The sequence below is a fragment of the Tiliqua scincoides genome, chromosome 1, assembly GCF_035046505.1.
Source record: "Tiliqua scincoides isolate rTilSci1 chromosome 1, rTilSci1.hap2, whole genome shotgun sequence".
Taxonomy (NCBI): domain Eukaryota; kingdom Metazoa; phylum Chordata; class Lepidosauria; order Squamata; family Scincidae; genus Tiliqua; species Tiliqua scincoides.
Window position 1 is genome coordinate 280,331,604 of NC_089821.1, and position 20,447 is coordinate 280,352,050.

Sequence of the window (20,447 nt, forward strand, 5' to 3'; positions counted from 1 at the left end):
CTGTTTGAAATGCAAATCGTGATCTGGAATTCAAATGGTGGCTAACAAAAATTGAGGGTGGTGCAGCATCTGAACAACCACAGCAAGTGTGCAAATGCTGCACACTTTACTATGCAAAGGCGGGGCTAGGAAAGAATAAATGCCCTTCTGTCTCTTGAGCATCAAGCTTTATAAATATGGCTGTCAGGAGCACGGGTTAGAAACTGCTCCTTTTTCTGTTTTTGTGAAGTTGGCTAGAATTCAAACTATAGGTCTCCCTCTAAAACCATTTAAGTTTAAAGTCAACTGGAAGCGTGTACAGGAGCCAGCTCCCAGTCATTTAGTGCAGAAGGGTGGAACTGAATTTCATTGGTGAACTATTGGACAGCCAAGACTGCTACGGACACATCCTTTGTAAATAAGCCTGGTTCTGTTGAAAGACTTGTGTTGTCCCCTTCTTCTGTTCCATTCTAAATTTCGGCAGAATGCCAGGTTACCTGAAGAGAAGGTTCAGTATCAGGCGTCTTAGGGTCCCAGGTCAGAAACCTTGAGAGCACCGCCAATGGCTAAACATGCATAGTCAGTAATAATTACAGTACTTATTGTATTGGCAACCTTCAGTCTCGAAAGACTATGGTATCGCGCTCTGAAAGGTGGTTCTGGCACAGTGTCTAGTGTGGCTGAAAAGGCCAATCTGGGAGTGACAATCCCTTCCACACCGGGAGCAAGTGCAGTCTGTCCCTGGTCTGTCTCCCTGGCTATGGGCCTTCCTTCTTTGCCTCTTAGCCTCAGACTGTTGGCAAAGTGTCTCTTCAAACTGGGAAAGGCCATGCTGCACAGCCTGCCTCCAAGCGGGCCGCTCAGAGGCCAGGGTTTCCCACTTGTTGAGGTCCATCCCTAAGGCCTTCAGATCCCTCTTGCAGATGTCCTTGTATCGCAGCTGTGGTCTACCTGTAGGGCGCTTTCCTTGCACGAGTTCTCCATAGAGGAGATCCTTTGGGATCCGGCCATCATCCATTCTCACGACATGACCAAGCCAACGCAGGCGTCTCTGTTTCAGCAGTGAATACATGCTAGGGATTCCAGCACGTTCCAGGACTGTGTTGTTTGGAACTTTGTCCTGCCAGGTGATGCCGAGGATGCGTCGGAGGCAGCGCATGTGGAAAGCGCTCAGTTTCCTCTCCTGTTGTGAGCGAAGAGTCCATGACTCGCTGCAGTACAGAAGTGTACTCAGAACGCAAGCTCTGTAGACCTGGATCTTGGTATGTTCCGTCAGCTTCTTGTTGGACCAGACTCTCTTTGTGAGTCTGGAAAACGTGGTAGCTGCTTTACCGATGCGCTTGTTTAGCTCGGTATCGAGAGAAAGAGTGTCGGAGATCGTTGAGCCAAGGTACACAATTACAGTACTATTAGTACTGATTCTGGAGGGCCCAGGGTTAAATCATCACAGGCACTGGGAATCAAATTCCTTCCTTAAGAGACCCACACTGGCATCTTCCCAGGATAATCCCCTGAGCCCCGACAGCTCAGCAATCATGCACTCCTGGTGTAGGCTCTGGCCACCTCATCTCTACAATCTGCTTCCATCTTAAGTTAGGAACATTTAGGGCTTGACCACCAACATGAACATTTCATGTCTGCTACATGGGGAAAACTCTGTCTTGCCCAATTCTTGCTTCTGAAAAGTCCTGGGCACCTACTCTTGAGTAAGCCCACTCTGGATCAGCCTGCAAGTCTGAAAGTATGCATTGGACTGCCACCTTAATCTTCTAGCAAACGCTGATTATCCTTCACCCATCCTCCTCCTCAATCTGTTCTTGGCTCCTTCTCTGGGCTTGCCTCGTTGTGCCAGCAACCTTCAATGAGTCAAGGGATAGACAGGATGGAGAAACTGCCACTGCCACTACTTTCAACACATCAATGGATATTCAGCACAGAGGAGGTAGCATATTGGAGATGTTGATGAGCCATCGCTATCACACAGCCCCATAACTTTGAGTTAATATTCAGGTTCATAAAATTCATAGAGTGTTATAGTGTTATAGAAGAGGGCCCCCTGAAACCTAACCCCTTTTTTCAATGATTTTGTACGCGCTAATTCAGTATCCACTAGGTTTTCCAGGAACCTAACCCTAGCAAATAACGAGAACTGATCTAAACATATTTGAATTTACCTGAATGCAGGATGAGCATACTATTAGCCTTGCTGAGCCCTTGGAACGGGATCCCTGCTACACTCACCCATATTATACAAATACATATGGGGCATCTATCACCCTGACCGAGGGCTTCCCAGCTCACACAACACCCGCAGTCTTGAAGCCAATGTTGTACATTCAACAAGAAAAACACACGGTCAGTCTGTTGCAGTTAACTAGATTTCCAAACAAAAACAGCAGTATTCAGTACCATGCTTGTGAAAGCACCTTATCAGATGGGAATGCAGAGTTCTGTTCTCTTGAAAGAATTAGGCAGGCTCCACGTCAGTTAAAAGATCTGAGATCAAAGGAAAAATACATTTTTCCTCTGAAAGTCTGCATCTGACATCAACCCATCAGCCATCAAAGGTCTAAACTTCCATACTGCAAAACCTCATTAAACACCCTCTCAAACACAGCACCTCTGACACAGCTTTAAAGGAACTTGTCAGCTCTGATGAAAGCAGAAATCTGTGTGGCTCTGAAACACCTCACATCTTTCATGCTTTTTAGTGATGCTGCTGCCTCCCCCCCGTCACCCCCCTTTTTCATTCTCTGGCACATTCTAAGCTCAAAAGGCAGAGAAGAGACAATAAGGCATTCGCCTGTCTAGGCTTTGTTGGCAAGACGAAAGTAAAGCCACCCCAGAATGTGCTGAAAGTCACATTCCATCTGAGTCCATCCGGCATCTCTAAAATCAGAGCACAAATCTATTCTCAGAGACAGCAACGCCCACAGAAGACACAGAAACAGCTCTCCAGTGAACAACACCAGCTGTACGTGCGAAACGAACGGCAGGTGTTAGGGGAAAGAGGGCGGACACAGCAACCATGCAGAACAGCTAAGCCACAAAACTGGAGGAGGGAAGGATTTTTAAGCCATTTCTGCCCAATGTTGCGTATATGCAACAGGGACCAAATGTGCCTGACTGTGGGCAGGCAAAAATGGGTTTTAAAAAGAGCATCTCTTGTAGAACCAGGGAGTCAGAAGAAATTAAAGGTAACCCAATCCATTTCGGGGGGGGGGGGGAGAGAAAAAAAAAGGGGAGGAAAAGACAGAGCTTAATCCTGGGTGGGTTCACACATGACTGCAGTGTCAAAATAATGATGTAAGCAAATGGCACAGAGAACATCCATATGACTTCACTGCTTTTCAAAAGGAGTTGGCTTACATATTCAGCTGCCAGTAAAAAGGTGTACAGTAACCAAGGGATGTCAAGGCATGTGTGAATCTTGCCCTTGAGGGTTAGCAGCTGAATGTGTGGATGGTTGCACAATCATTCAGGTTTTTAAAAGCCAAGTGAGTCCCATGTTGGAAGTTGTGGTTGGTTGGAAAGGAATAGCAAGGGAAGGTCAATACCTGTTTAATGAAGATCAGGCTTCATTTAGAGGATGTAGTTAAGGAAGTATCCATTGCAGGACACACACTGAGAAGTGGCTGCCACAAAATGGGGCTCAAAGATTTCCTGCTCAGGAGGTACTGCTGAAGTACAATCTTTGGAGATTTCTAATGATCCCACTATGCCCCTCCTTACCCGTATCGGTGTCTGCTCACATCTCTGATCAGCTTCTCTGACAGATAAGCACCAATGCGGTCCAGTTTCTCAGGAGCAGAGAGGGCGTAGAATGTCAGTTTCTCCATGTTGGTTTTCACCAGCCCATCCTGAAAAAGAAGTGAGCTTGTGGTGGATCTCCAAGTGCTGGTCTAGGGAATGTCAGATGCAGGTCTCTGATCCAAAGATGGAATGACAGGGAATCCAACCTGATCAGCCTCTTGAAAAGCCACTGACCAAAACAGATTCTGTGGCAAAGCCTGGTCACTGTGAAAGCATCCAGGTTAGGCATGCTATTAAATCAGAGCAATGAGGAGGTTCTGCAGCTCTTTTTCATCTCTTCTATGGGCCAGCCTCACTTCACACAACTTTCCCTAGCTTTGCCTCTCTTCCAGACCTCTCCCACTACTGACTCAATAGAAGCCAACAACACAGGACTGATTTCGGCTGTGGGAGATACAACATATCTGGTCCTATACCTGGCCCCCAGTGTCAGTTCCTCTCTAGGGGACAGTGTGCAGCAGGGAAGTAATTTACTTGGTTCTCAGCTTTGTATGGAGGCCTTGTGTGTTGCCTTTTTCTCTGCCCAGATCCAGACCTTTTGTGTCACATCAAACTTGGAGTCATGTCAGCATTGCCCCCTGTCATGAATATGTACAGTTTAGGCCTAGGTTAGCATGTGAAGCCTGAACCAAACTAAGTCAGTAATGGAGAAGTTGCTAGCAGTTCCTAGCTGCAAGAATGTGAGTAAACAAACAAAAAGATTGTTGTCTCTCCTTTGCTGGCCAGAAAGGACAGACAACAAGAATTACAACCCATTGGAATGTTTAACACCTCAGTAGACGGAGGGGCGCCTGATCAAGCGGAATGGAATACAGCTATGGATCTCCAGTTAGGAGGGGTAAGAACTAGGAGGGGTAGCAACCAGACCTACTCCGAGAAGGTTCTGTCCTCAAAAGTTTCTGATTGGACAGTCTAAATAAGTATGAAGTCACCTCAGCACTAATAGCATAAGAAGTATAATAACGAGTGCCCCAACGGGTGTGCATAGTCCTTCTTGAACAGAGTTTTTTGAGTGCAACATCCTGCACGCTGTGAGCTCCATTGTCCACCATGGGCATCTGGCCTCACAGGTAGCATGGAGCTAAAAGATCTACAAGAGAAGCCGACTTAGGTGAGAGTTAGGGATTAACAGAGATAGCCAGCTAGCTTTATTATTTTATTGCTGATATGTTTCCTAGATGTTTATGCCTCTAGCATTTGCTGCCTTATGTACTTAATAAACTAAAATCTCTTTTACCAAGTTGTTTCATTGCCTGTTGGGGAGAAAGGTTCAGAATCCTGCCTAGCCGTTCAGCAAGCTACCAAGTGCTCATTGAGTTCTAGTAACCTGAGGACTGAAGCTTTAATTGGAGAAAGAGAGGGTCTCAGTGTCCCTGGACTGAGGCACTGGCACATACATGGTGGTGGCAGTACTACTGAACAGGGGGGCCTTGAGGGCTTTAGGGTTCGAGAACCAAGAACTCTTGAGCAACCCCAAACCCCCCTAAGTTTGCGACATGGTGGCAGTGGTAGGCCTAGGTTAGCATGTGAAGCCTGAACCAAACTAAGCCAGCAGAGACAACAATCTTTTTGTTTGTTTACTCACATTCTTGAAGCTAGGAACTGCTAGCCACTTCTCTGTTGACTTATTTTGGTTCAGGCTTCACATGCTAAACTAGGCCTAAACTGTACATATTCATGACACCCCCTTTGCTCTGTGGGGTGTGAGGAGTGCCCCAGCTATTTGTGCTCTCCCAGTTGGCTCTGCGTCTAAGGCGAGGTGACATTTAAATCTCAAGGTCGCACCCAAGGATAGAGGAACTGTGCTCCAGTCTACCACTTTAATAAAAAGATCAAAGCAGGATAACAAGTGGGCCTTCAAAGGAAGTGGTGGAGAAGGGGGGCTGGTGTATCAGATGGTCTCAGAACTATTGCTACTGTGCTCATTTATCAATCAAGTTTTAAAAAAAGATTTGGCTCCTGGCAGAAACTAGGAAGCTCAGACACATCTCCTCCTCCTTTTGTGCTTTGCATCTTAGCTCAGGAGTGGAGAAGGAAAGGCTACCCCACTGCTTCCCCTCCTGGTCAAGGGGTTGCCCCATTCCCATCAATATACAAGTTTGCAAGCAACAGAACCCCAGCCAGGGCTACAGCTGTCTGCATGGCTCTTTACAATCTCCTCACCTAAGATTTCAATTAAATGAACACAACAATTTCTGACATACTTGGCTGAGGCAGGGTGGAGTCAGTGACCAGCCTTGAAACTGCTCAAGGCATATCAGCTCAAGGCATATCAGCTGGTCCCACAAGATCTCAAATCATTTTTCCATGATACAGACAGCCACAACCTCATTGTGCACTGAAGCTTTTGCAATCATTGGACCTGGTGCAGCAAAATCATATTCTTGAGATATGTTGGCACACATCCAAACACACTGGCACACTGCCAGCACAATGATGGTTCTGCTGGCACAGATGCCCGTCCACCAACAGGCCCACGGACACAGGTGCAACAAAGGAAAAATGTTGTGTTGACATGACACGGACACCAGTCCAACTCTGCCAGGGGAGAGGCTGAAACAGAGAGGGGATTGGGGCATAACGTGGGAGGGATGAGAAGATGTTGGTGCAGGCCATACCCTAACCCCCCTTCAGATTACAGACATGCCCCTGAGACCAGACAAATGTTCCACCAACAACAGAGCTGGCATAGGAAGGTGTAAACCCATTGGCGACCACAGGAAAAACACTAGAAAATCTCAATCTCCTGCTACCCTTTCACCTCACCTGCTCTTCTAAGACAGTGCATATATTTGTCAGCCAGTACTAAAGGTCTTTCTAGGGAGACTACAGCTCAGATGAGAAGATGCGCAGCATGGGGCTATAAGCTCTCTGGTTCCTCAGAGGGAAACTTGGGCACACAAAGAGCCCAATCTTATACTTACTGTGGTGATCCACCCATCTTCGGTTCCCTTCTTGTGATGGCAATGACTGCCATAAAGTAGTCAGCACCTGGTGCAAAAGGCGCTCCGACAGCACACAATTTAGTGTGCTGCAGGCAGTGTCAGCAAGAAGGCCTGAACTTTCCTGCCCATGTTGTTGTCCATTCTCTCATCACCAGAGAAGGCAAGATAAGGAGGCAGAGGAAGGGTGGGAAGGCAGAACAGGGCGGGGAGGGTAGAAACAGGAAAGGGGATGGCAGGTCAGATTGGATCCCAGAAGGTGCCCCAATATCAAACCCCCTTCCCAGGCTCAATCCTGCAGTGGGCGTCAACACAAAAAAAGTTGTAGCAGGTCCCAACCCTCTCACCAACGGTTTTGGTGAGAGGTCAAAGGGTAAGAATACACAACCCACAGAGTATCACGTTGCCCTGCACAGAATACACTCTAACTGAAAGGGGTCATTTACCTCTGGATCCTCTGGGAAAATGTTGTCAACAAGCCTCTTGTAACGAGGACGCAGAGCTCCGCAGCAGCCACACACGCCTGCAATGGAAAAGAGACCCCCTCATTTAACTAGGCAGCTGCACAAAATGTGTTCCATTTACAACATCATAACAACTCATCTTTCTTCAGTAACACAAAAATGCAGCTAACATGAGCTTACAATTCTACCGCCATAATTTCCAAGGAGTTACGAAAGTTTTCCACACAAAAAAAGTAAATCACTCTCCAGGCTTGCATTTGTCTTTTCCCTTCAGTCACACAAAAGCAAAGGCGTTCTTTTCTCAACTGTACTCTTACATATTATAAAGGGATATATGATGTAAGAGATCCACCCTATGCCCTGACCCATTGAATGCACTGAACAAACTAGACACCACCCTCTCGTTGCAATTAATGTAGCAGAGCACAATACACAAGGAGTTCTGGGTCAAGCACAACTGAAACCAGCAGGAGGTATATAGGAGAACAGGAGAACGCTGCTGGTGAAGCAAGCCGTTAATTCTTCAGTCCCTTGCAGAATACAGTCTCGTGTCACCTGCCACTTTGCCTGTAATGACATAATTCAGTGCAACAACATTTCGGAATCTTCCCATCCAGTTGGTTCTTGAATCCCTTCAAGAGTGCAAGGGATGTTTCCTGAAAGATAAGTGCTGGGCAAAACAGTACTGTAGGATACATGCTGATTTAATAGGTTTCATAGGTTCTGATTGGCCCAGAATGCACTGCTGCCATTGGGTTAGCATCAGGGCAGGCCCAAGACCCCCTATGGTGGCAAGGGGAATGTTGCCACCCCACTCGATTATGTGTCAGCTCTTCCTTCTGCTCCTCCCATAGCCCAGTGTACTAGCTCAGTACTCTCCTCCTCTCCACATTTCCTCTTCCTCCCTGTCCCCATGCCTTAATTCTCCCTTTTCCAATCTAGGGAATGGAAGGAGCACCAGTGGAGGCAAGTACACAGACAGAGATGGGGCCCCAATCAATCTGCTTTTTGAGATGACTTCATACTTCATGACAATCTGCTTCATGGATGGGCCGGCCCTGGGCATAATGGTTGTCAATCACTCCAGGACAAAGAATGCTATCAAAAATCAGTGCTAAAGGAATCTGCATCATCTGAGATGCGCTTGTACATTCCAAGTTTTACAAGATCCTGTTCTGTGTTCTCCCTTCCCTGAGTACTGCCAAGTCCAAGGCAGCCTTTACAGAATCACATTTCTTTGAGAGTTGCAAGACTGGAGCCTTACGGGTTTTCTGTAAAAAAAAAACCTGTGGATTTTCAAAGGAACTAAAAAGGGGCACAAAAGCAGGGCACAGAGAGGATGAAAAAGCCAGTCAAAACAGCAACAGGAAACTGAAAGCCAAAGACTGCAAATCCTCAGGGAGACTCTTCAGTGCTTTTGTCGGACTGACCAGTGTCAGCATTGATCTCTTTCTATCTCTGTAGCAAGGGGGTGTCAAACATAAGGCCCATGGGCCAGAGACAGTCCAGGGAAGCTCTTTGTCCAGCCCTTGTAATAACTGGGCTCTCCCAGCTCCACTATCTCATCTGCTGAGCTGCGATGTGATGGCATTGCTGAAAGGGTGACACTGGGATAGCCACCCTTTTAGCAGCACTGCTTCTGGCAAGGTGACACTGCTGAAAGGGTAGCCCATGTGATAACTGGGCCCTCCCAGTACTGCCCTTTCAGCAGCACTGCTTTTGCTGAGAGGTTGGGAAGGAGAGGTGGAAGGAAGCCTCAGCAGGCGAGGAACGCCACTGGGGAAAAGGCAGACCAAGAGAGATGACAGAGGGAGAAGGGAGGCACTGCCCTGGGGCAGCCCATCTTTTCAGCAGTGCAGTTTCTGTCAAGGTGTCACTTTGGAGAGCACCTCTCAGTTGCCAAACTGTGAAGTGATGCCTCGGCAGAAGCAGCATAGCTGAAAAGGCGGCCCATGTGATAATTGGTACTCCCATATCTTCAAATATGACCAAGATTTGCATATTACCTCATCTATCATTTGCAGTTAATGAGTTCATAGATAAAAATGAACTCAGCAGCTGCCATTAATGCTATTCAGCCAGCTGTATGAGAAGAGTTTGACCCCCCCTTCTCTAGCAGATGGACAGGATCAATATACACTGTATTCGGATCAACCAACTGCCCCGTTGTGTCCATCATTCTCATCAACGACCAGGCAATATCGAACCAGAGAATCATTTCTCTGCTTTAGATGACTGAAAGCATCATATCCATAAAGCATATTTGTTGTCAAGCAAATGTTTCTCCTCTCTTTTCTCCTCATCCAACCCCCTCCCCAGCTTTTAATAACCAGGATTAAGTAGTTACAGGAGTAATTTTAATCCAATATACTATTTTTTAAATGATATTTTACATATGGTTTTACTAAAATGCAGTTTTAGTGTTATTAGGTATAAGCAAACTCCCCCCACCCCTGGCTGCTCAATTCAGAATTAATCCAGGGAGACCATATTTATAATTAAACAGAGGTGCACGTGTGGTCCAACTGCACATAAATTCAAGAGTATAGAAGGAAGGTCTAACACCAATTAAGAATATAATCAGCCACTGAATCTCTTTGACTCCACTGAGCCTGCCAGAGAGGACACAGTACCACAAAATGATCAGGAAATGGCCCTGAATAGAAGAGTAATGATGAGTAGAACATGCTGAGAAGCTTGAGAAGAGTCTAGGACAGTGGTACTCAAACTTTTAGCACCAGGACCCACTTTTTAGAATCAGAATCTGTCAGGACCCACCAGAAGTGATGTCATGACCAGAAGTGACATCATCAAGCAGAAAATTTTTTAACAATCCTAGCCTGCAATCCTACACTTACCTAGGAGTAAGCCCCATTTACTATCATTGGTAAAAGCATATATATAGTAGCCTGTTAAAATAGAGTTGTAACATTTCCCCAGATGCAGTCACATACTATGGTAGCATCAAGTCTAACATATTAAAAATAAAATATTGAAATGAATGGGGACCCATCTGAAATGGGCTCACGACCCACCTAGTGGGTCCCAACCCACAGTGTGAGAAACACTGATCTAGGAAACATCAGATGAGGTTTCAGGAAGGCAGAGAAAACATTATTAGGAACTAGACTTATCTGGAGGCTCACTCTGGATTTTGGAAATTTCCTGGACTGATATTGCAGTCAAAATGTGCTCACAAAGGCATTAATACCAAGACTTTTGCAGACAACTCTGGTTCTTGCCCACCTATGAGGGATGACCATTACAAGCCAGGAAAGGTAACGGAAATGCCTTTGAGGGTTTGTTGCGATTCTTAACCACCTTTGGATAAGTACTTTGGATAAGTACACAAAATATGGTTTGGATCCTCTATAGCGCTATACCAACTATAACTGTACTGCACAGAAGCCACCTTCCAACAAGTCCACCAGTTCTCCAAGCCATCAGGCAGAAAAGCGTCTTTCCCTGACCTGCAACCAAGGCTCTTAAACTGGAGAGGCTGCTGGAATTGCACTCAGAATCTTCTGCTGTGCTGCTAGAAGTTGACCAAGTCCTCGGTTCAGGATGCACTCCAGGCTGAGGGAGAATAGGAACCTGTGAGTTCAGGGACAGTTGTGTGTGTTGGCAACCTTCAGTCTTGCAGATAAATGGCAGCACAAAAGCTGTTACTCAGTCGCAGTTTGAAAGGACTAGTGCCTGCAAAGGGATGATTCATGGGAGCCAAACAACCCCACAACACTTTGCAAAAGGAAAGACAAGTAGAGCTGGGGAAGCATCATCAGTCAAAGATGCAAACTAGACCAGGCAAAAGCACGACAGAAATACACAGGAGGGAGTTGGTTCACAGAGACCAAGATGGGCCTTTCTGCTTCTTCTTCAAGCTTGTAACTATTTTGGCCTACATGCAGCAAGTCTTGAATTACCCCTGTAGACACTGGTTCATTCCTCATTGAGGAGAGAAAGCATCGGCCTGCAGGAACCCCAAGTCAACCGATTTGGCAGTTGCCTCGATTTGCCTCTCTCCACCCATAGGAAGAGACGGATGGGGAGGGAGGTTCACCTTTGTGGTTCCCCTCACAAAATTAAACTCCCAGCTTGCTCATGTTGGCTCCACTGAGGGAAGACAGGATGGATGAAAGGGAAGCTGGAAAACGCCAATATTCCCAGTTATTCATTTCAAGCAGAATCAATAAAAGGGTCAATCTTGGTGCACAAAAATGATGGTCTCAAAAATGGCAAGCAGGCACTGAAGAAGAAGAAGAAGAAGAAGAAGAAGAAGAAGAAGAAGAAGCAGACACTGAAGAAGCAGGCACTTCACGAAAGAGAACCCAACCCCCTCCTCGGCCGGATCTGCCCATCTCCTCCCCATTGCACCCACCCTGTCTCATTCCACCCCCTCCCTGCCTTTATGACTGCTGCGTGGCAGTGATACCCATGTTCCGCCAGCACTAATGTTAGATAGGATTGGGCCATTAGTCTTGCATGGTGCAACTGATTAGTGCAATTCCCCCCATTTCTTTCCTCCCTCTTTCCTCATAGCTGGCTCCTTCCTCCAAAGCAAGTAATCAATTCTTCTCCTTCAGAATAAAGTGCCTTTAATACAACGACTTTGAATTCTCGGTTTCTAGTCACACAACTTTGCCTCTTACGATCTCTGAAAGCCTCTAAAATCCTTGTTATCTTGGATTCTGACTAATATAAGTTTATCCCATTTAATTTGGCAGCGTAATAACCCTCTGACAGGGTTGTGGAATTGCCTGCCCAAACAAACTGCTTTTCAACAGCCTGATCCTCACCACGTTTACTCAGAAGCAAACAAGTGGGAATTAAGGGCCAAACAAGCCATGACACTGATTGCAAGATGAATAAAAGCAAATCCATTGCCCCAGAGCCCTCCTTTTAAAGGCTTCTTTTTCAGTTGTTGTCTAAAATATTTCAGTATTTTTTCCTGTGAGAGATAACTAGCATTCCCCTTTCTAACACATGCAGACACGTAGCCTTCAGTGTCACTTACTGATCTGCGCGTTAAAAAGAGAAACATGAAGGTCCTAATCATAACTTTGCCTCCTACTGCTAATGCTGCGAAGTGCTTGCAGTGGAGGATAGTAGGTGATACCTTCTCTAGGTGATACCCTAGGACTGTCTGACCTCTCGCGTGAGCTGTGGGTTGAGGGCTCCCTCCACTGCTTGCTGTTTCACGTCTGTCATGCAGTAGCAGCAGCAAAGAAAAGGCCAGCCTTGCTTTGTGCAAGGCCTTTTAGAGCTATAGCTGCTCTAATAGCTGCTCTAACCCCTGCTAATTGGGTAAGAGGCACTTTTTCAAGTGGGTGGTCCTCTTTTTAGCAGAGGGAGAGTAACTGGCCCACCTCACCCCAGCAGTGTCTTTTCTAGTGGCTGTCTGCTGGTGTTTTGCATCTTTTAGATTGTGAGCCCTTTTGGGAGAGGGAGCCATTAGTTATTTGATTTTTCTCTGTAAACCGCTTTGTGAACTTTTAGTTGAAAAGTAGTATAATAATAATAATAATAATAATAATAATAATAATAATAATAATAATAATAATAATAATAATAATAGCAGCAAGACCTTCATTCATTCATATAAGTTCCAGCTCTAGTACATTAATTTATGTAAACTTATGTAAATTTATTCAAATTTTAAATGTAAATTAATTCTTTTTCCCCCCAGCCCCCAAAACAGTATCAGAGAGATGATGTGGCCCTCCTGCCGAAAACTTTGGACACCTCTACTCTCAGATAATCAGGGAGGGCACTGGTTAGGACACTGCTGCCATCCAAAGCTGAGGGGGATGGCAGCAAGATGTAAGGCCTTCTCCTTTGTGGCACCATAGCTATGGAACAAGCTCCCAAAAGAACTCAGGACATCCACTCTTTATATGGTTTCCAGGAGGAGTTAAATACACATCTATTTTGCTTAGCCTTTGAGGAGGAGGATCTCCCAGGTGACTCTTTTTAGTTATAGTTTGTGTTTTCGTTTTACTTTGTGGTGCTTTTATGTTTTTATTTTATTAATAATCTGCTCATGTGGTATTGCTGTTAGTTGGTTTTAAAGTACCTGTTATTGTATTGTATTTTATATAGCTGGTTTTAGTTTTCCTAAATTTTGTTTTTCATTATGTTGCATGCTGTTCTGAGTCATGGAAAAGGGGGATAAAAATCTTTTAAATAAATAAAATAAGTGACATCACTTTTCAATGCATGAAAGAGCTTACCATGGTGTGTTCTGACCTCAGAACCACCTTGCGAGGTCACATACCAGCATTCTGTTATTCCTGTTTTAAGACTGAGGGGAGGGAAATGAGGTAGAATGATTATGGAGCCCCAGACAAGTCTGTGAGAGACTTATGGCTTGGACCCAGACTGCCCAGATCCCTGTTTTGACATGCCATCCACCAGGCCTTGTAGGGAAAACAAGTGGTTTGTGGTCTCATAAAAACCAAAGAAAGGAAATTTCTATTCCTCCTTAGGATCTGGGAATCTCAGTGCAAAAGGATCATGAGCCAGGCAAGGTTACTGACAGTCAGTGCTGGGCGAATGGGGCAAATGCCCCAGGCACTGAGCCAGCGTGCCTCTAGGACTGCACAGGAAGCCTCCCTGAGGCTCCCAATGCTGTTGGAAACTGCACTTTCAGTTTTCCAGAAGTGCAGTTTAAGAGCACGGGGAAGCCTTACAAGGCTTTTCCAGTCGGCTCGAAGATCACATGAGGCTCCGTCGTGCTACAAAGGTAGAGGGGCAACTTCACATGCAGGGGGGGGGCGGTATCTTTCGTGGGAGGGCGGAATCACGGATCTTTGCCCTGAGAGCAGGGAGGGGGAGGTCCACCACTGCTGACAGAGATTCGAAAGGTGTGCCAAACACGCACACAGTGAAATAAACTCAAGGCAGGTAACAAGTCAACAGTCTTGAAGCAAACAGAATCACAGACACCCTTCTCTAAGAGGACATTTCTCCAACTGGTGAGCTACTACACCAGTCTTCAAGGTGGTCTTACTTCGATTCCTGCAGAGGATCAAAGCCTGACGGTTGGTCCACAGCTGTGTGCAGCTGCTCATGGGTTGGAATGTCCCCATATGCTTCCTGATGCACTCAGGCCTGCTGCTTCTGTGCTCCAAAAAAAGACAAACCCAAGAACTCATCCTTCTTGTACACCGCAGTCAAGCCGAGAAATGCGGAATTTCCAGGTTTCACAGCAGCGCACAAGGAGCATGGCTATGAGGGGGGAATGGTCTGTTCCTCATTTTAGTGAGCAGGAGGGAAGAAGTGGCAGCAGACTTGGGGTGAAATCGACAACTCCCTGGCACCCCTCACAATCTGCTGATGATGCAGTATGCATCAGTGGGCCTCATGGATGGGCCAACAGTGGCTGCTCAGATCATGCAATGAAATGACTGATGGGAGATTTAGGTCAGACAAAATTAGGTACTTCATCACAAAGAGCATCATTAGTCCATGGAATTCATTGCTACAAGATGTGGCAATGCCCACGAGCTTGGATGGCTCTGACACATGCCCTATCAGCAATGGTTTGGGGTTGAAGCTGGAGATATAGTAAAGTTTTTTCACCTCCCTAAAACACAGATGGCAGTTTAATTGTCACCCCCCCCAAATGCACTCCCCAGAGCTCTGTAGCACCCCAAATTCCTGCCAGGCTTGAATAACACAGTGGACCTCCATTCTTTCCTCTCTGCTCCATCGCAAACAGGGACAACCTAGCAGTACTCCCCATTTACTGCACCAGGCTCTGAGGAGTCCCGCTGGAGGAGGGAGCACAGCAGAGTGCCTTTATTCCTTCATCGCTGGGGTCTGGAAGATTTCACCCCCCCTTCTCCTTCTCCTCCTCCTCTCCTCCCCTGGTGGGGGTCCTTTGGCATCTTGCCAATACCCAGAAGGCTGCTGGCAATTTGCATAATAAGGTTTTGCTTTTATCTCATTCCTGCCACACTGAACACACTTTGCAAACTTTAATTAGTCAGTAATTAAATCCTCACAACATGCCCCCTCTCCTGTAAGCTAAGCTAACCATCCACCACTTAAAAAGAAAGCAAAAAACAGATAGATGGGGGGAAAAAAATGACTTGCTGGGAAGGCTTGTTCAACATCACTTGCAAAATCCACCATCAAGCGAGGACCTTGACTAGATTAGACCAAGATTCATCTCAGCCACTAGCAAACTCCAGCAGCAGTCGCAAGAGGCCTTCAGGAAGTCCACAAGCAGGACCATCTCTCCCACAGAATAAGGACTCTTGACCAATCCCTTAAGCTCTCCAAAAGAAAATCAGCAGAAAAGCCTTATTATGTCCTTGGTGAACAGGTTAAGGGGACTTGCTGGATGGAGTCCTGAGGCTTACCTAGAGTCTCCCTTAAAACAGTTCCAGAAATAGAATACTGTAAAACGACTCACTCAATCTAACATTCACACAAACAGCACAAAAATCACAAGCATTAAGCATGTTGTCAATTTGACTGCACAAGAGATAATGAGACTGGGGAATGGGGAGACTGTAATGGGGAATTTGTGGATCACTGGTTAGGCTGCACAAGAGACCAAGTTTTCCAAGCCTTATCTGCTGAACTCAAGTGCAATGCGTTGCAAAAAGATGAGGAACAAGGATGCCCAGACCAGGTGAATCTCCAGATCAGAAGTAGGGTACAAAGGCAGGCTGACACTAGACCTGAAGCTTAGGTAGTAGCTGATATTTGCTTGAGGAAGAGAAGCAAGGCAAGAGAGCTGGAGCTGCTTTCGAGGGGAAAAGGGGCACTCAGTGAGGCAGCCCACAAAGCTTGTGGGCTTAGATGGCAATAGGAATGGGGGCGACATCACTCAGGACTACTGGGTCTGTAACATGCATGGCAGCAAGCCAGGGAACACAAGAAGAAAGAAAAACTTGAGAGTCTTGTGATGCAGGTTTTAAAGGTGTGTCTTCCATAGGATCCAGTGGGATCCTTGACAGGGTGACCTAATCCAGGGAACTTTCTTTTTTAGGTGATGGCCCTTTATGGATGTGCCTGTGCCTTTGCACCTAGCAGGAGCCAGCTCCGGAGGTCTGCTGGCTCATTAACATGCCTTCTGGAGTGAGTTTAGCCATGAAAGTTTAGCCTTGTGCCAGCAAGGTGTTGTTGTTTCATTTGAATTTTGGAGCTAGCAAAGTGATAGATAAGAACATAAGAACAGCCCCACTGGATCAGGCCATAGGCCCATCCAGTCCAGCTTCCTGTATCTCACAGTGGCCCACCAAATGCCCCAGGGAGCACACCAGATAACAAGACACCTGCATCCTGGTGCCCTCCCTTGCATCTGGCCTTCTGACATAGCCCATTTCTAAAATCAGGAGATTGCACATACACATCATGGCTTGTAACCCGTAATGGATTTTTCCTCCAGAAACTTGTCCAATTCCCTTTTAAAGGCATCCAGGCCAGATGCTGTCACCACATCCTGTGGCAAGGAGTTCCACAAACTGACCACACGCTGAGTAAAGAAATATTTTCTTTTGTCTGTCCTAACTCTCCCAACACTCAATTTTAGTGGATGTCCCCTGGTTCTGGTGTTATGTGAGAGTGTAAAGAGCATCTCTCTATCCACTTTATCCTTCCCATGCATCATTTTGTATGTCTCAATCATGTCCCCCCTCAGGTGTCTCTTTTCTAGGTTGAAGAGGCCCAAACGCCGTAGCCTTTCCTCATAAGGAAGGTGCCCCAGCCCCATAATCATCTTAGTCGCTCTCTTTTGCACCTTTTCCATTTCCACTATGTCTTTTTTGAGATGCGGCGACCAGAACTGGACACAATACTCCAGGTGTGGCCTTACCATCGATTTGTACAACGGCATTATAATATTAGCCGTTTTGTTCTCAATACCTTTTCTAATGATCCCAAGCATAGAATTGGCCTTCTTTACTGCCGCCGTACATTGGGTCGACACTTTCATCGGCCTGTCCACCACCACCCCAAGATCTCTCTCCTGATCTGTCTCAGACAGCTCAGAACCCATTAGCCTATATGTGAAGTTTTGATTTTTTGCCCCAATGTGCATGACTTTACACTTACTGACATTGAAACGCATCTGCCATTTTGCTGCCCATTCTGCCAGTTTGGAGAGATCCTACTGGAGCCCCTCACAATCGCTTCTGGTCTGCATCGCTCGGAAAAGTTTGGTGTTGTCTGCAAACTTTGCCACCTCACTGCTCACCCCTGTCTCCAGGTCATTTAGGAAGAGGTTGAAAAGCACCGGTCCCAGGACAGATCCTTGTGGCACACCGCTTTTCACCTCTCTCCATTGTGAAAATTGCCCATTGATGCCCACTCTCTGTTTCCTGGTCTTCAACCAGGTCTCCATCCAGGAGAGAACCTGCCCTCTAATTCCCTGACTGTGGAGTTTTCTCAGTAGCCTTTGGTGAGGGACCGTGTCAAACACCTTCTGAAAGTCCAGATATATAATGCCCAAGGGTTCTCCTGCATCCACATGCCTGGATCCACATGCCTTATCCACATGATAAGGAGGAAGAGTGCTCTGATAGATCAAACTATGGCCTTTCTGGCCTGTGGATCTAAGGTCTCTTGCCATCTGTCCTGGAACCCATTCCACATTACTGGTCTGAGTCATTCTCTCCTAGCTTGCACCGACACTCCATACAAGTGTTCAGATGTGTATTTCCTGCATGTATTACAGATAAAAGCCACCAGGCAATATCAGATACTGGTTCAGAACCCCACAGCCTTCTCAGCTGAGAGAGGCAAAAGTGTAAACAACAGGGTGCCTTCAGAAAACTGATATCTAGTGACCACCTCCTAGATGCCCTTTCTCAGCAGTTTTATAGACAATAGAAAGCAGAAGGGACAGAAAAGAACATAGTGGGGTGCCAGGAGCCAAGCCACTGAGTAGGAGTTCTCCAGCACTGTCTTCTGTGACCTACTCTTCAGGAAGGGTTGCAACTGCTCAGTCTAGGGTCAACCAGTTCCATCCCAGCAAGGTAGCCCAAAAGAATACCAAGGTCACAGGTACTGAAAGGTCTGGAAGAACCTGCAGGAATACACTTCCACCCATCTAGTTCTCAAATGTCATGAAAACAACGAAATCAACTTTTTGAAATGTTAAAGTGAATTATTGTAACCTAATGATTCTATAAATGTGAACGATTCACGGAACATAACTTTTTTTGGCTTTTATCCTGGAACACCAGGTTCAGCTTACAGTTACAAAAAGAAAAAGAAATTAATGCAGAGCAATAAAGCAAAGTAACAGGAACTACTGAAAAGGAGTCAGTTTTTAAAAGGACACATGTGATTGGCAGTGGACTCGTCAAGCATCATCATCAGCAAGGAATGTTTGGCCAGCCCACAGTCAACCTGCCACCTCTAACAGCAACTCTGTGATCTTGAAACTCCAGGATACAATCCACAGTGATGGACTGCACAGCTCCCACTCCTTCCAATGGGGTCCCACAGGAGAACTTCCCAGGAGATTTTGCCCCATGCTTCATCACATGGTCGGGTGCCATCTGAATTCTCCTTTGGGCAGCACAGAGTCCTTTCTGCCCAGAAGGCACGCTGGCAAGCTCAGCAGAGACGCAGCACAGCAAGTGGCATGGTTTTGAGAAGCTTAATGCCACCACCATGAAAAATTCAAGCAAGAGGAAGCCCCATGGAGAGAGACACATAGACAAATTGACCATCCTCCCTCCTCCCCCGCCCCACCGCCTGATTTACTTGCAGTCTCCATCTGCTCAGAAAGGATCAGCAAGCTGGCGACAGCCAAAGTCTCGTCCTTTGTCTTCGTGACAAAGAGTTAAATCAACTGGAGCGGGAGCAGGCAGGCAGCCGGGAGCAGGCAGGCAGCCGTCAGCAAGCCCAGCCCATCCCTAGCCTGTGATATGCTGTACCAAGGACGGGGGTAACTTCAGTTGTCCTCACAGGGCCCTCTTGCTCTCTGGGTGCCCAGTTTACACAACACCTGCTATGCTGGAAGATCAGGACTGGTACCCCTAGAAGCCTGGCAAGAAGCATTGCCCCCTTAGTGGTTCAGACAGGGATCATCAAGAGCAAGCTTGTTTCTCTAGTGGTGGTGGTGGGGGGGGGGAGTTTTCCTTTCTACTTTCCCTGCAGGCCAAAGCAGAAGAGACCAGAGTCAGGGGCTCCCAGTGCAGCTACAACTTCCACTCAGAGAAGGGGGTAAATCCAAAGCTCTTTTCATTTTAAATTGTGTTTATACCACATTCAGAGAATTTTATAGCAGTGTCCAGAGCAACGCACATATATGCAGTAACTAACCAAAAAAAACTAACCAACAAAAGGAGGGGAGCAGGTGTGCACACCGCCCTGAGCTCTTTGGAGGAAGGATGGTATAAAAATGTGAAAAATAAATAATAAAATGAATGCAAGCAAGAGCTGGGCCACCGACACTACCAAACTGACTAGCAGGTGTCATCAGTGCACAAGAGGCTTGTAGAAGAAATGACAATCTTCAGCTACCTGAAGATTTCATCTTCTGGGAAATGGGTGCACAAATAGTCTAGTTCAGAAGAGAGCTGGAAAACACTGAGGCTGCCACAAAGAAGGCCCTGCTCTTTGGACCTCGAGTGGCACAGAGAATCAAATGTAGTAATTCAGATCGAGTGAAGTTACCCTGAAACCCACACAGTATCTGTCACTGGGAGAGCTGGTCAAGGAAAACCAAGATGGGCAAAAAAATATGGGTTCGCATTTCTGCAAGTCAAGAGAGGTCACTGAACATAGAACCAGTAGTCACAGGTCATGCTTGCAACTGCAGAGGCCCCTGTGATGCAGAGTTGAGCTGAGCAGCGGTCCTCAGGGACGAATAGGGAGAAAGCAAAAGGTGAAAGAGAGATGAGCAGATGCTTTACCAGCAAACAGGAATGAACACTACAGGGCTTTGTCTGGCCACAGATGAGAAAGAGCCGTCAGGGCAAGGCGCCTCTGGACAGCTACCCTGTTCCACAAGTGATGCAGAGGCCTCTAGGTTTGACACCAAGGAACACTCCTCAAGAAGCTACGGATGATCCCAAATTCCCATTAAGCATACATGCATGACACATGTTTCCAAACATGTAGGGGAAGGGTTAGAGCTTTCCCTATAAGGAAAGGTGAAATGTTTGGGGTTCTGAAGTTCAGACAAGAGGTGATGGGAAGGAAGCAATGGCATCATCAAGATTTTTTTTACAATAGTACAATCGTGGATAAAAAATTTTCTCCCTTTCTCATAATACTTGAACTC

General features: G+C 46.4%; 1 protein-coding gene across 8 annotated transcripts in view; it reads right to left on the reverse strand.

Annotated features, from left to right (window-relative positions):
• The window catches only part of EFR3B (EFR3 homolog B), a 137,673-nt gene that overhangs the window by 51,261 nt on the left and 65,965 nt on the right, over nt 1-20,447 (reverse strand). For all 8 annotated transcript variants that reach the window (XM_066626724.1, XM_066626728.1, XM_066626723.1 and 5 more), the window contains 2 exons: nt 7,181-7,257; nt 3,712-3,839 (listed from right to left, as the gene is read on the reverse strand). In XM_066626724.1, the coding sequence (XP_066482821.1) occupies nt 3,712-3,839; nt 7,181-7,257 (205 nt within the window). Of the gene's footprint in view, nt 1-3,711; nt 3,840-7,180; nt 7,258-20,447 lie in introns of those variants that run through there.